The 16,854-nt window shown below is 39.1% G+C and overlaps 1 protein-coding gene across 3 annotated transcripts in view; it reads left to right on the top strand.

Moving 5' to 3' along the window:
• The window catches only part of LOC111142686 (ralA binding protein 1), a 64,652-nt gene that overhangs the window by 43,795 nt on the left and 4,003 nt on the right, over positions 1-16,854 (top strand). For all 3 annotated transcript variants that reach the window (XM_022495985.1, XM_022495983.1, XM_022495984.1), the window contains exons 4-8: positions 449-798; positions 2,259-2,420; positions 3,416-3,547; positions 10,043-10,150; positions 15,997-16,118. In XM_022495985.1, coding sequence (XP_022351693.1) covers positions 449-798; positions 2,259-2,420; positions 3,416-3,547; positions 10,043-10,150; positions 15,997-16,118 — 874 coding nt within the window. The remainder of the gene's footprint in view (positions 1-448; positions 799-2,258; positions 2,421-3,415; positions 3,548-10,042; positions 10,151-15,996; positions 16,119-16,854) is intronic.

Genomic DNA, 16,854 nt, shown 5'->3' with positions numbered 1-16,854 from the left:
TTAGAAAAGGCAGTTGGCCACTCATGTGGAGCAAGATTTATGCTTGGATTGTAGTTGAATGTTTGCCTGAATTTTTACCTACCTAGATTTAAACTAAAACAAAACAAAACAAAACAAAACAAAAAACATTGCCCCCCGAGTCACTTGGCATGTTTTGAAACTTAAGATATTCTGTGATTGCTCTCATGTTTTTTTTCTAAGTATTGAGTTTCCATTATTTAGCTTTTGGTTGAATTCACCCACACAGTGTGGTCTTTCGTATTACTTTCTTCATAGAGGAATTGTGCACACCTTGAGCGGATAAATGCTTCATAACTAGAGGTTTGTTGTTGTCAGATTGGCTCTCCCCAGATCTCCCCCTAGGAGCGGGTGCCATGCTAAAAAAAGCTGTGTTTGATTATTTATATTTTCTTGATACTCTTTCTCTTTGGAATTTGAATGTTTTTAGGAATTAAATCAAAGGTGGATGAGCTGAAAGCGGCCTATGACAGAGAGGAGTCTCCCAATTTGGAAGAGTATGAACCTAACACTGTAGCCAGTTTGTTGAAGCAGTATTTGCGAGACCTTCCGGAGAATCTGCTTACCAAAGAGCTGATGCCTCGCTTTGAGGAGGCATGTGGAAGGAGCACAGAGAGCGAGAAGGTGCAGGAATTCCAGCGCTTGCTCAAAGAACTGCCAGAATGTAACTATCTCCTGATTTCTTGGCTGATCGTGCACATGGACCATGTTATCGCAAAGGAACTGGAAACAAAAATGAATATACAGAACATTTCTATAGTGCTCAGCCCAACGGTTCAGGTACATGACCTTCTCTGCGCATGTGCCCTCTGACGCTGACCCTGGGGAGTGTCAGAGACATTTTCTGTTGCTGGGTCGCATTCAGAACAGTTAACCAGCAAATGTAGACGGTAGATTAGCCTGAATATCGGTCTTTTTCTTTCAGGATATGGACAGTGTCATCATATGACCAGCGTGTAGCTTTGTAATTTGAGTATTGTACAGTCTTTGGTCTGGGTTTCTAAACCAGTTTCTGATGGCAGTGATCCATCGTGAGCGGAGGGAGGCCCATGGTTCCCACGATTACAGAGTTCATCTGTAGAATTTCAAAGATTTATTTTTTCGAATAGCACTGTTGCCTCATTATATCATGTCCACATATCAGACTCAGGCACAAGGGGGCCTAACATCATTTGTTTGTTAAGTCAGGGACTTAACCTGGTGATTTCATTCATAAAGATAGATCCTAGGGAAGGATGTTACAGAAATTTAATCTGAGGAGACATTTCAGGGAACTGGGTAGTGTGTTAATTGGTGTCTCTTTACAACATAAATATTTGGCATTTGTTTATTGCTCCTCATTTGGTGCTGGCACAGAGCATATATTTTCCTTTAATTAGAATTATTGATATTTTATTGAGGCTAGACACAAAAGACAAAAAAAATGGAGTGATGGTTGTATTTTTATTTTAAGCTCTCTTTTTGGCCAATATACTAGGTTATTATCAGCCACTGTTATAATGCACAGTTGTAAGAGGGTATTTTCTTACACTTTCATTGTTCATTGATTGTGTTTAGGAGGTAAAATGTTTCTCAGATTTCAGTTTGATCATTCAGACTAGTCAGGCTTGCAGAATTTGGTAAATATTACATTGTTACTTGATATTACTATATTGGGGACAATTATTTCATAGAAGGTTCAAGTGTATTGTAAGTGTTAGGTAGAAAATAATTGAAGTCCTGATCTAGCATATGAGCATATTTAAATGCTAGCTGTGCACATCTGCCCCCAAGGCATCGTTTCTGGAGTCAGGGTTCTTGCACGCGGCCCAGCTTGACACCTGCAAGTGCTCTCACTTCCTTCATGTTCCTCAGTGGATCTACTTGTGTGTGTTAAAAGGTCTCAAAATAACTTGAGAATAAAGAACATAAGATTTTTTAAAATCAGTTAATATTATATTGCTAAAAAAGAGCAAATTGATGACCAGTGACTTCTGCATCCTTTCTCCTGTCCTTTTACCCCACCCGGTTCCTTACGGTGCTGGAATACCCGACTGAACTCCTGCTGCTTTTCTGTTCTTTTCTTTCAATTGGCCATTGATTAGCAAAGCATATCTGGTCACTACTGAGGAAAACTGTCATCCCCATGTCTAGGATTAAAGGATATACTGTGCAACAGACACAAATTAAATGAAATAAAATGATAATTTGAATAGGGTTTTTTTTTTTTTTTGCAAATCTTTTTATTTATTTTTTCTTAGATTAGCAATCGTGTCCTATATGTGTTTTTCACACATGTGCAAGAGCTCTTTGGAAATGTGATACTAAAGCCAGTGACAAAACCTCTTCGATGGTCTAACATGGCCACTATGCCCACACTGCCAGAGACCCAGGAGAACATCAAGGAGGAGATCAGAAGACAGGTGTGTGTGCTCAGCCCCACGCTTCAGTCCCAAAGAGCCTACCTTTGCTCTGACCGTTTTGGATGATTATGATGATTGCTAGTGATGATTAGTAGGAGCAGTTCTTGTTCACTGAGCATTTGTGTGTGTCTGGACCTATGTTAGACACATTGTTCATGGCACATGGAAGGCAGAAATTTCTGTCTGGCACTTTCATGCCAGTGAAGTAAGAATATTGTAGAAAGAACATAGTTTTGAAATCAAAAGACCTGGCCTTAAGCTCTCCCTAGGTTCTCTTAGCGGACTGATTTTTAGGCAGATTGGTCAAACTCTGTAAGCCATGGTGATCCCATTTTAAAATGGGTCATTTTGTGGTTTGATGTGAAGCTTATTACCATAAATGAGATAATGCCGCCAGGCATGTTGTAAGGAGTCCAAAAATGTTAGCTTATCTGGACAAGGTTGCTGTTACCAGCCATATTTTACAGATACAAAGAAATTTGGGGAAACTAAATATCTGACCCTGTGCCACATGGTTACTGAACTATAGAACCGGGATTTGACCCAAATCCTGTGCTTTTCCACTGTGCTACTTTGATAGAAGACATAGTTCATTTGGTTGTGTGTGTGTTTAGCAAAACTGATTAAGAAATTCAAGACTGAGAAATCTACTTATATTTGATGATTATTATGTCTTTTATTTGCATACACGTTATCAAATTCCTATTTGATTTTCTTTCCTTTATCTACTTTGAGCTCCCATTATTAGTTGTTGATAGGAAGGGATATGAACGAACTGTTAGTCAACCAATGTAAATTAATGATGAGAACCTAATGTCCAGGCAAAAAAGGATTTTTCAGTCATATGCTTGAAAAAATAATTCATGCTGTTATTTCGTTCCCTTAGTGATAAATGAAAGATAGTTGGTTCTACGTCTTGAGAAATTGCATGTGGATGTGATTTTAAGATGATAAGACACGGGACACTACTCAGTGTGTGGCATGTTGTCTTCTAGGAGTTTCTTTTGAATTGTTTACATCGAGATCTGCAGGCTGGGGTAAAGGATTTATCTAAAGAAGAAAGATTATGGGAAGTACAAAGAATTTTGACAGCCCTCAAAAGGAAACTGAGAGAAGCTAAAAGACAGGTGAGTAAATTTGTCATTTTGGTATATCATGCTTATGATGGAATGTAAACTGAATGTGCTGGAATTTTCTTTATATACTATTTTAAGTTAGTTCCTTTTAAAGATTTATTTATTTGACAGAGACAGACACAGCAAGAGAGGGAACACAAGCAGAGGGAGTGAGAAAGGGAGAAGCAGGCTTCCCACTGAACAGGGAGCCTGATTCGGGGCTTGATCCCAAGATTCCCGGATCATGACTTGAGCCAAAGGCAGATACTTAACAGCTGAGCCGCCCAGGCGCCCCAGTTAGTTGCTTTTAAAAACACAATATATACATGTTTCCTGAAGTGAAGTTCCTGACGGGAAATTTATTTGCTTAAATGTTCCAGTTAATGATTATATACAGTTTGATACCAGGGAAATGTTTAATTTAGAAAGTTGCCTTTTTTTTTTTAACCTTTTTAATTTATTTATTGACACTTCGTATGATACTGTAATCAATACTTTCATAATCTAATCGATACATATTTGGCCAGTAAGAACCTCTTGAGTGGCTCCAGTGTTCTGACATGCACTCATCAGTTTTTGAGGTTTCCTTTCTTTCTGGCACAACAGAATGTTCGAGGTTTATCTTGTATTTTCTCTAGCCCAGCCCTGCAGTTGGCTGTTTGTCCAAAGAGCCATGGTTCCTTTCAGTATTTAGAAATCAAGATCTGGGTGCTCAGGTGTGCTCACGGCTACTGTCATAGCACGGGTTTCAGGCCCTCAGTGAACACAGCTGGAGAATAAAACACACACACACACACACACACAGATAGAATATGAAAGTCGTGAAAGACGAAGGGTGAGGAACTATTCCACAGACCACACAGACACAACAAAGTAAAATAAGTGGACCTTGTGTTGGATCCTGGGCAGTTTGAAGAAGTGTTATGAAAGACACTTGGGATAACTGCTGAAACAGGCTGGACTAGAAAATTGGGTCAATCTTAATATGTTCTGATTTTGATAATTATACCATATTAATATGAGTGTGTTTATTGTTTAAAAAATCTACACTGAAATATTTAGGTGCATGTGCCCCTGAGTGGCTCAGTTGGTTGTGTCTGACTCTTGATTCTGGCTCAGTTTACCATTTCAGGGTTGTGAGATTAAGTCCCCTGTCAGGCTCTGCACTGGGCATGGAGCCTGCTTAAGATTCTCTCTCCCTCCCTCCCCCTCTCTCCGCCCACCCCCATTCTTTGTTAAAAACACAAAAAAACAAAAACAAAAAAAACCCCAGAAATGTTCAAGTGCATGCTTAAAGAGGAGATGTACAAACAATAATGGGGCAAAGCATCAACAACTTTTGAATCTGTGAAGCATAATAGGGAATCACTCTTCTATTCTTGTAATTGAAGTAAACTCTGTGCCCAGCATGAGGCTTGAACTCACAACATTGAGATCCAGAGTGGCATGCTCTACCAACCGAGCTGGCCAGGTGCCCCTTGGATGTTACCAAAGTAACAAAATATAAAAAGCACCTTGTAGACTGACTAGCTGACAACGTAGGCTATTTCTGCAGGCACTAACTCAGTTCACTGAGATGACCCAGTGCTGGCCTTGTTAATGTTTGACCCATGATATTCAGTAGATAAATGTGCAAGTCATGGTTTTATCAAAGAAGAGGGACAAACATTTTCTTAAGAAGGCACCTGGGTGGCTCAGTGGGTTAAAGCCTCTGCTTTCGGCTCAGGTCGTGATCCCAAGGTCCTGGGATCAAGCCCCACGTCGGGCTCTCTGCTCAGCAGGGAGCCTGCTTCCCCCTCTCTCTCTGCCTGCCTCTCTGCCTACTTGTGATCTCTCTCTCTCAAATAAATAAATAAAATCTTAAAAAAAAAAAAAGAATAAAGCTAAAATAACCTGTATAACTTTCTTAAAGCTTTACTCCTAATGTGGGGTTTAAATGCACAGTCCGGATGGAGAGCCAGCCAGGTGCCCCTGTAGTAACATCGTTAGTGGCATCAAAGAAGGGGCGCCTGGGTGGCGCGGTCGGTTAAGCATCTGACTCTTGGTTTCGCCTCAGGTCCTGATTGCAGGGTTGTGAGATCTAGCCCCGCATCAGGCTCCAAGCTCAGCCACAGTCTGCTTAAACTCTCTCTCTCCCTTGACCCTCCTTCCCACTCTGTCTAAAATAAATAAATCTTTAATGGCATCAAAGAAAATGTATGTATAAATACCTACATTTTGCTATAGGCAAAGGTAGTTTTGGGGGGCTGGTAACTGAAAGTAGTTTCATATAGCTGCTAAATTTCATCCTAATAGGGAGTCTCTCCAGAAAGTTGTTTTTTTTTTTAATTAATTAAACAGATGATTTTACTGAAAGGTGTTTTGTCATTTCCTGCTTGGTTGTACTTGTAAACAGAAGCGGTTGGATAGTAATACATTTCAGAGACTACTGGGAATTGGAGGCCTTTGAGTCAGCTCTTTGGAAACACAGAGAGGTACTGAAGATTAGGAGGAGTTTTATTCACCTAATAATAGGAAGACTAGCATGTGACTCCTGATAAGGTTGGGGTGCACGAGTCAGACTTTTGATCTCCTCGAGCTCAGTGTGTGGTGCTTGGCTCTGAGCCTGTAAGTTGCTCAGCCACACTGAGGCTCAGATCTCAGATCTCTAGACTGTCTTGCAGTCCGTGTGCAAATTCAGTGCCAGGCCCCGGTGTTCCTTCTAGGGAACATTAGCATTCATCAGACTGGGAGAGTGTACATTTTTGTGGAGTTAGCTTCATCAGAAAGGGAGCATTCATGGGCTTTTTTACACATGTACTCTAGGACTGGCAAAAGCCTTTGTGTATTTTTCTTCCTTATTTTCTCCTGCTTACCGGATTATCTATTTTGTTTCCTGTGCCTGTTTGTCATTGTTGTCCCCTTCATGGTTCAGCCTGGGATCGGTGACTGACCGACCTCATGGTTGTAACTGTGAACCATGTCCCTTTTGCCCACCAGACTCCGAACGAAGGGTCTCAGACCTATGACAGGGATAATGTGTGTTTGATTTTCATTACTCTTACTTCTGCTTCTCTCTTGGAAAAAGGAGTTGTGACAGCACATAGAAAGGGATAGATTACCTTTGTCAGTTTTCTTCATGCTGTCTTTTTATACGTGCTAATTCATTCATAAATTTTCATGAGATTCTGTCAAGTTGATTTCAACTTTGAGGAATAAATTATTTCTATTTTTTTATTCCCACCCCATGCCCATCCAGGAATAAATTACTTCTAAAGATAAAATAAATTTATTTTTAAAATAAAATAATAAACTTATTTTTAAAAATTATTTTTCAAAAAATAAATTTAAAGATAGAAGTAATAGAATTCATTATGGCAAGAAGTAAGAAAAACTACAAGATCATATCAGTAAATGCAGAAAAGCATTTAGCAGAATTCAGCACTTATTCATGATAAAAGCTCTCAGCAAATGTCATTCTCAGCCTGATATAGGGTGTCTGAAAAAAATCTGTGGTTAATTTTGTACATAGCGGTGAAAGTCTGAATGCTTTCTCCTGAGATTGGGTATATAAGGCAAGGATTTCTGCTTTCACCGTTCTGTTCAGCGTTTTACTGGAGGTTCATTCTAGCCAGTACAATAAAGAGAAAAAGGTATACGGATTGAAAGAAAGTCTTTATGTGTAGACTGCATGACTGTCTACATACAAAATCCTAAGGAATCTATATAAAACCTAATAAGTGAATTTAGCAGGGTTGTGGGTTACAAGATTAGATGCACACTATATTATATTTCTTGAGATTAGCGAATGAGCAGTTGGATATTGGACCTAAAAAGAAAAATAAAGACCTAAATAAATAGAGTGATGCATCTCAATATTTTTAAGATGTTAGATATTCTCAAATTGATCTGTGGAGTCAGTCCCAGTCAAAATCTCAACAGGGTTTTTTTTTTTTTTTGTGGAAATTAACAGGCTTTTCTAAAATTTATATGGAAATACAAATGTTCTAAATGACTGTGGAAAAAGAACAACATTGGAGGATTCACATTACCTGATTTTAAGATTTACTATTAAGCTACAGTAACCAAGACAGTGGATATTGGATAAAAGTAGACATAGAATAGGAAGTCCAGAAATAGACCACACTCATATGGACAATTAATTTTCAGCAAAGAGGATAAAAGTTCTGTGGGGAGGAGCACCTTGGTGGCTCAGGCGTTAAGCGCCTGCCTTTGGCTCAGGTCATGATCCCAGGGTCTTGTGATTGAGCCCTGCATCAGGCTCCCTGCTTGGCGGGAGGCCTACTTCTCCCTCTCCCACTCTCCCTGTTTCTGTTCCCTCTCTCCCTGTCTCTATCAAATTAATAAATAAAATCTTAAAAAAAAAAAAAAAAAGTTCTGTGGGGAAGGATTTTCTTTTCAATAAATGGTATTGGGACAATTGGATATCTATATACCAAAAAAGAATAACCAAACAAAATCTTGACTCTTTCCACACTGCATATACAGAAATTAACTTAAAATGAGTCATACATTAAGACCTTAAAAAAAAAAAAAAAAACCAAAACCAAAACAACAACAAAAAACAAAAAAGCAAACTTCCAGAAGAAAACATAGATTTTTTTTTTTTTTTTTTTTTTTTTTTTTAAACGTAGAAGATCTTAATGACTTTGGCTTAGGCAGTGATTTCTTAAATAGGACACAATACCCATGAATTGTAAAAGAAAAATTTGTTAGGGTGCCTGGGTGGCTCAGTTGGTTAAGTGTTTGCCTTCCGCTCAGGTCACGATCCCAGGATCCTGGGATGGAGCCCCGCATCCGGTTCTCTGCTCATCGGGGTCTGCTTCTCCCTCTCTCTTGTGCCACCTGACCCCCTCCCCCGCCGCCCCACACTCTTGCTCATGTGCGCTTTCTGTCCCTCCTCTCTCAAAAATTTGTTAGATTGCACTTTATCGGCATGCTAAAACATGCTCCTCAAAAGACACCATTAAGAAAATGAATATACAAATCAGAGGCTGTGACAAAATATTCTGCAAAAACACATACCTGATAAAGGACTAGAATATATTAAAAAACTCATCAGACAGACAATTCAGGGTTTTTTAGACTTTATTTTTTTGGAAGCGGAATTAGGTTCACAGCAAAATTGAGAGGAAGGTACAGAGATTTCCTGTATATATTCTGCTCTCCCACCAGAGTATGGTACATTTGTTACAATTAATAATTCGGTTTTAAAAAGGCTAAAAATTTTTTAAAAAGGCAAAACAGTTGAAAAGGCACTTTACCAAGGATCATGTACAAATGGCAAATAAGCACATGCAGAGATGTTCAATATCATTAGTCATTAAAGAAATAAAAGTTGAAGTCACAATGAGGTACTACTACACACCAACGAGAATGACTAAAATTGAAAATACCAGATATTGGGGCACCTGGATGGCTCCATCAGTTAAACATCTTCCTCTTGATTTTTGGCTCAGGTCATGATCTCAGGGTTATGAGATTGAGCCCTGTATCGGGCTTCTAGCCTGCTTGGGATTTTCTCTCTTTCCCTCTCCGCCTGTCCCTCCCCTCTGCTCTCTCCCCGTCTTTCTCCCTCTCTAGAAAAACAAGTAAAAAGAAAAAGAAAAAAAAAACTAGGTGTTGACAAGAACATGGGGCAACTGGACCTCTCATTGTTGCTCTTGGTAATGTAAAATGGTATAGTAATTTTGGAAAACAGTTTGGCAGTTTCTTTCAAAGTTAAACATACGGTTACCATATGACCAAGCAATCTCACTTTTAGGTATTTAAAAGAAGAAAGCACATACCCACACAAAACATATATGTATGAAATGTTCGTAACAGCTCTAGTTAGAATAGTTCAAAATTAGGAAGGACCCAAATGTCCATCAGCTGGTGAATGGATGAACAAATTGGTGTATCATGGCGTATTACTCAGCAGACTACTAATACAAACTGCAAAATAGATGAATAGTTTAAAAAAACCATTATTCTGTGTGAAGGAAGCCACATATAAAAGATTTCTTATGGATCGACTCAATTTATATGAAACTCAAGAAAAAGGAAAACTATAGCAATGGAAAATATGTCAGTGGTTGTCAGGTGCCAGCAGATGGTGAAAAGTACTTTGTGTGGTGATGGGAATGTTTATATCGTGATTGTGGTGGTGGTGGTTACTTGGCTGTATTCATTTGTCAAAATTAATTGAATTGCATACTTAAAATTGACACCCTCCCCCCAAAAAAGTATCACAGGATATAATTTTATATGGATGGGTTCCAGAAATGGTGAACACATTAACCAGAATTGAACATTTTCATGGTGCAGCCACAAACTAAGATCAGCATGTTATTTTCCAAGCCCAGTTAACAAATCCTCCTCTATCCAGATAGTTCACCTGGCTGTTACTGTTACTTTTTCAGCTCTAGGAAATGAGAAGGAAACTTCTAAATGGTGATGGTGTGAAATTGTTGAATATGTGTTACATTTGGGCTGACCAGTTCTTCATTTGTCTTATTTGATCAGGAGTGCGAAACCAAGATTGCGCAAGAGATTGCCAGTCTTTCAAAAGAGGATGTTTCCAAAGAAGAAATGAATGAAAATGAGGAAGTCATAAATATTCTCCTTGCTCAGGTAAGCTAACCTTTTTCTTCTGTTTTTCAAAATCCTTTTTAAAAAATAAAAATTGTACGTATTTAAAGTGTACAGCATGATGATTTAATAGACCTATACATAGAGAAATGATTACTACAATAAAGCTTGTTAACATTGTCTTCTCATCTAACTACTTTTTTCTTTTGTGATGGGAGCACCTGAAATCCATTCCTTTAGTGTATTTCCAGAGATCTAGATACTGTATATCTCTAGACTTACTCGTCCTTTGTAATTGCAACTTTGTATCTTTTGACCAGTATCTCCTCATCTTCTCTATCCCCCAGCCTCTGGTAATCACTGTTTTGCTCTCTACTATTATGAGTTCTACTTTTTTTTTTTTTTTTTTTTAATTCCACCTAGAAGTGAGATCATACAGTCTGTCTTTCTCTGCCTTTTTTCATTTAGCATCATGTCCACCAGGTTTATCCATGTTATCCTAAAATGGCAGGGTTTCCTTCTCTCAGTGCTGAATAATACTCCAGTGTGTGTGTCTGTACACACCCACATCTTTATCCATTTGTGCATTGACCACTGAGTTGTTTTCATCTTTTGACTATCATGAATAATGCTGTAGTGAACATGGCAGTGCAGGTATCTTTTCAGTATCCTTTTCATTTTCTTAGGGTTTAAACCCAGAGATGGAATTGCTGGATCATATGGTAGTTCTTTTTTTTGTTTTTTTGATGAACCTCCATTCTATTTGCCATAATGGCTGCCTTCAGTTTACATTCCCATAACAGTGTATGAGTTCCATGCCAATGGTTGTTTTTTTTTTTGTTTTGTTTTGTTTTTTAAAATAATAGTCATCCTAACAGTTGTGAGGTAATATTTCATTGTGGTTTTGATTTTCATTTTCCTGATAATAAGTTATGTTGAGCATCTTTTGATATATCTACTGGTGATTTGTAGGTCTTCTGTTTAGAAATGTCTGTTCAGGTCCTTTGCCATTTTTGAATTGGGTTGGTTGTGTTCTACCTGTTGAACTGGTTGCATTCCTTAGAAATTTTGGAATATTCGCCCCTTACCTGATGTGTGGTTTGCAAATATTTTCACCTATTCCATAGGTTGTCTCCTTACTCTTTTGACTTTTTCCTTTGCTTTTTAGTTTGATGCCATCCCATTTGTCTATTTTTTGCTTTAGTTGCCTGCTTTGGGGGGTCATATCTAAAAATTCATTGCCTAGACCAGTGTTTTTTCTGAAAAACCTATGTTTTTTTTCTAATAGTTAAATAGTTTAGGTCTTATATTTAAATCTTTAATTCATTATGAATTGACTTATATATATGGAATGAGCTAAGTGTCCAGTTTTATTCTTTTGCATGTGGAAGACAAGTTTCCCTACACCATTTATTGAAGGGATGGGCCTTTCCCTATACGTGTTCTTGGCACTTGCTGCAAAGATGAGTTGGCCGTAAATGTGTGGATTTATTTTTGGCTCTCTGTTCCACTCTGTTGGTCTCTATTTCACCGGTAATATACTGTTTTATTAAATAAATTTTGAAATCAGTATACTTTGAAATCAGGTAGTGTGATGCCTCCAACTTTGTTCCTTTTGTTCAGGATTGCTTTGGTACTAACAGCCTGTTTTGGTTCTCTATAAATTTTAGGATTGTTTTTTCCTATTTCTGTGAAAAACACCACTGGAATTTTGAATCTCTAGATCTCTTTGGGTAGTATGAACATTTTAACAATATTATTTCTTCTGATCTATGAACATGGGATATTTTTCCATGTATTTGTGTCTTCAGTTTTTTCATGAATGTTTTAGTTTTAATAGATCTTTTACTTCTTTGGTTAAATTTATTCAAAATATTTTATTTTCTGATGCTATTGTAAATGGGATTTTCTTAATTTCTTTTTCAGATAGTTTGCTATCTGAACATACAACGGATTTTTGTATGTTGATTTTATATTCTGCAACTTTACTGAATGGGTTTAACAGGTTTTTTGTTTTTTGTTTTTGGTAGCATCTTTAGGGTTTTCTGTATATGAGATCACATAGTCTGCAAAAAGAGACAATTTTACTTCTTTCCAATTTAGATACCTTTTATTTCTTTTCCTTGTCTAATTACTCTAATTAGGACTTCCAGTAGTAAATAGTAAATAGAAGTGAGAGTGGGCATAATTGTGTTGTTCCTGATCTTAGAGGAAATGCTTTTAACCTTTAACTCTTGAGTATGATGTTACCTGTGGGCTTGCCAAATGTGGCCTTTATTACGATGATCTGTGTTCCTTCTGTACCCACTTTGTTAAGACTTTTTATAATGAGAGGAAAAGCTTTAATTTTGTCCAATGCTTTTTGGCATCTGCTAAGATTATGATCATAGGATTTTTTATCTTTCATTCTGTCAGTGTGGTGTATCACGTTTATTGATTTGCATGTGTTGAACTATCCTTGCTCTCCAGAGATAAATCCCACTTGATCATGTTGTGTGATCTTTTTAATGTGTTGTTGAATTTGGTTTGCCGGTGTGTGTTGAGGATTTTTGCATCTGTTCATCAGGGGTGCCAGCCTGTTACTTTCGTGTAGTGTCTTTGGCTCTGGGACGAGGGTAATGCCGGCCTTGGAAAAAGAGGGTTGGGAGCATTTTTAAGTTTTCTTGGAAGAGTTTGAAAAGGATTGGAATTATTTCTTTAGATATTTGGTAGAATTCACTTGTGAAGCCATCTGGCCCTGGTTTTTGCTTGGTTAGGCAATTTTTGATTATTGAGTCAATCTTTGTACTGCTCTGTTCAGATACTCAGTCTTTTTGATTCAGTCTTGGTAGGTAATATGTTTCTAAGAACATTTCCTTCTCTTCTAGGTTATCCAGTTTGTTGTATAAATGCCTATAGTAGTCTCTTACAATGTTCTGTATTTCCGAGGTATCAATTGTAATGTTTCCTCTTTGATTTATGGTTTTGAGTTCTTTTAGTCTAGCTACAGGTGTGCTATTATTTTTTTTTTTTTTCGAAAAACCAACTCTTAGTTTTATTCATCTTTTATATTGATTTTCTAGTCTCTATTTCATTTATTTCTGCTCTGATCTGTATCATTTCCTCCCTTCCGCTAATTTTAGGGTTAGTTTGTTCTATTTCTAGTTCCTTGAGGTGCAGGGATAGGTTGTTTCAGGGCTTTTTTCTTGGTGAGGCTGTTTGTACCATAAACTTCCCTCTTCGAGTTGGTTTTGCTGGATCTCGTACTTTGGACACGTTGTGTTTCCACTTTGATTCATTACTAGATAATTAGATTTCGTCTTTGACCTGTTGCTTGTTCAGGAGTGTGTTTCAAGACTCTTAATGGTCGTCATACATTAAATTTGAGAAGCTCAACTACAGAGGTGTGAATCTTTTAAAAAAAAGTTGTAAGATGATTTGGTAGCCTGGGAGGGATCATGCCTATTGTATTTGTTCTTACCTTTATGTGGCATTTCCTTAAGTGTTCTGCTAGAGAAAGAAACTACCTTCTGCTGATTACTTTTTACTGGACACTGTTCTAGGTGCTTAATCTTTTTTTTTTTTTTTTAAGATTTATTTATTTATTTGACAGACAGAGATCACAAGTAGGCAGAGAGGCAGGCAGAGAGAGAGAGGAGGAAACAGGCTCCCTGCTGAGCAGAGAGCCCAATGAGGGGCTCCATGATCCTGGGATCATGACCTGAGCTGAAGGCAGAGGCTTTAACCTACTGAGCCACCCAGGTGTCCCCTAGGTGCTTAATCTTATCTTATCCACACACAGGTCTGAGTTATATGTGTTTTCCCCAACTTACAGATTAGTTGTACTTCTTCCATATTAATGAGATTGGACTTTAATAGTTCTTCCTGACCACAAAGTTTGGGATTCTTAAAATGTAATAGTACAGATTTTTTTTTTTTAAAGATTTTATTTATTTGACAGAGAGAGAAAAGGAGAGAGCATAAGCAGGGGGAGAGGCAGAGGGAGAGGGAGGAGAAGGCTCCCCGCAGAGCAAGGGAAGTCTGACATGGGACTTGATCCTAGGACTCCCGGATCATGACCCAAGCCTAAGGCAGTGCCTTAACCAACTGAGCCACCCAGGCGCCCCATCACAGAACAGATTTTATCTGATTGTTGTTGCTGATAATATGTTAAGATATTTTGATTTTATTCTTTGTGGTTGAAAGTTGTTGGAGATAACTTGTTTTATTTTTCATTGACTTGACAAATAGTTCTTTAGTATCTGTTGTTCTAGGTGTAGAGCTGAAGGTGAGCTCCTTTCTTTCCCTCTGAACTTCTTTAGTCAACCTTACTCTGTTCTGGAATCTTCTAGAGTTTAACCAGAAATGAATGAAATTCTAGGCTCTGACAGCAGAGTCTGTACTCCCAGAAATCCATGAATGTGGGATACCTAAAGCCAGGCAAGTTCCAGGCCTTTTCTGTCACTTGAGAAAGACCATGTTTTGCCTGTCAGGGACACATAGCTCTTCCCCTGAAGGCAAGATGAGCTTCCAGATTATGTCTTTTTTAAAGATTTTTTTTTTTTTTTTTTAATTTATTTGACAGATCACAAGTAGGCAGAGAGGCAGGCAGAGAGAGACAGGAGGAGGCAGGCTCCCTGCTGAGCAGAGAGCCCAATGCGGGACTCGATCCCAGGACCCTGAGATCATGACCTGAGCCGAAGGCAGAGGCTTTAACCACTGAGCCACCCAGGCACCCCAGATTATGTCTTTATTTCAGACTTTTCCAATCTGATATTTCTCAGCACATTAGTTTTACTAGGTGCACTGTGGTAAAGGGAAGGCATCTGTGTTTAGAAACCCGTGGGGAAGGAACACTGCATATTCCATCTCCAAGAGCTCACTCATGCTCGCCAGAGGCTTTGAATGGTTCCCTCTAGAACCTGACCACAGTGTCTTTCAGGTTTGATCACAGGTGCTTATCCTCTGGATACCTAGAAGTTGGGAAGGAAATGCTATAGACCTTTGCCTACAACTCCTTGTTCTCATAGCCATACATTTCTGCCTCTGACATTCTGGTTTGGTTCTTTTTTCTAGGTTGGAGGGGTTGGGTAGATCTTCTTTCCCCCCACTTTGGTGATTCAGTTTTAGAAATGCATATTCTGGGGGCACCTGGGTGGCTCAGTGGGTTAAAGCCTCTGCCTTCAGCTCAGGTCATGATCCCAGGGTCCTGGGATCGAGCCCCACATCGGGCTCTCTGCTCCTTGGGGAGCCTGCTTCCTCCTCTCTCTACCTGCCTCTCTGCCTACTTGTGATCTTTGTCTGTCAAATAAATAAATAAAATTTAAAAAAAAAATGCATATTCTGTGAAAGCACAATATTTGCTGTTTATCATCTCTGGGGACATGCGTTGAGGAGGATGGTAGCTTTTGGTGAGGAGAAAAGATTTCTTCTGGGAACATCTTGCCTTTACTAGATCTGCTTTAAGGTGATACTGACATCAGCTATTTCCTGGGTCCTTATCCCAGTGCACGGTCACGGGCCATCTTGACCCTGAAACAGACACTCCCTTTACTGAGAGGTGGGAAGGTGTTCAGAAGGGACTGAGAATCAAACACAGACATAGTCACTTGACCTTTGGCTTTGTGCCTGATATGATGGCCTCATAGGGAACTTTTGCAAAATGAGGACATGGGATTCCTAGGTGGCATTTTATGTCTTGAGAAAAATCTAGACATTCCTCCCAGAGAGCCTTTTCTCAGAAAGCCTTAACATTAAGGAAATAGGATACAAGCTTTGCAGTCCAAGCTTTCCCATAACTTGTGTTACTTATGTATAGGGCTAAAGAATTCAAGGGAACAATGTCCCAGAAAAGTGATTTTTCCTAGACTCATACTTTCAAAGGTGTTCACCAGTGGTCTTTATTTCAGGAGAATGAGATCCTGACTGAACAGGAGGAGCTTCTAGCTATGGAGCAGTTTCTGCGCCGACAGATTGCCTCAGAAAAAGAAGAGATTGAACGCCTCAGAGCCGAGATTGCTGAAATTCAGAGGTAAAGGAAAGCAGAGGGTTTTAAGTTTACAAGAATATTTAGTTAAATATAAACATAAAATTGTTTTAGCTCTCAGACTTTCATACAAAAGAACTAGGCATCCAAATCAGTCATCTTTAAGTTTCTCTTTGTTTTTAAAATTTGAGAGAGACAGTGTGTACACAGTTGGGGGTGAGGGGAGAGGGAGAGAGACTCTAAAGTAGACTCTGCAGAGCATGGAGCACAAGCAGGGTCGAGTCCATGACCCTAGGATCATGACCTGAGCTGAAACCAAGAGTCGGCGCTCCAATGACTGACCACCCATGCGCCCCTAAGTTTTTTCTTTTCTTTTCTTTTCTTTTTTTTTTTTTTTTTAAGATTTTATTATTTATTTGACAGAGATCACAAGTAGGCAGGGGCGGGGGGGAAGCAGGCTTCCTGCTGAGCAGGACACCCCCCCGCCCACGGTGTGGGGCTTGATCCCAGGACCCTGAGATCATGACCTGAGCTGAAGGCAGAGGCTCAACCCACTGAGCCACCCAGGCGTCCCCCACCCCGCAAGTTTCTTCTTCTTCTTTTTTAAGATTTTTATTTATTTGACAGAGAGAGATCACAAGTAGGCAGGGAGAGAGAATGGAGGAAGCAGGCTCTCCGACAAGCAGAGAGCCCGATGCGGGGCTCGATCCCAGGACCATGACCTGAGCCAAAGGCAGAGGCTTTAACCCACTGAGCCACCCAGGCGCCCCCTAAGTTTCTT

This window comes from Enhydra lutris, unplaced genomic scaffold (genome assembly GCF_002288905.1).
Source record: "Enhydra lutris kenyoni isolate GAN:26980312 unplaced genomic scaffold, ASM228890v2 scaffoldscaffold8, whole genome shotgun sequence".
Taxonomy (NCBI): Eukaryota; Metazoa; Chordata; class Mammalia; order Carnivora; family Mustelidae; genus Enhydra; species Enhydra lutris.
This window is presented reverse-complemented; position numbering and strand designations above follow the sequence as displayed.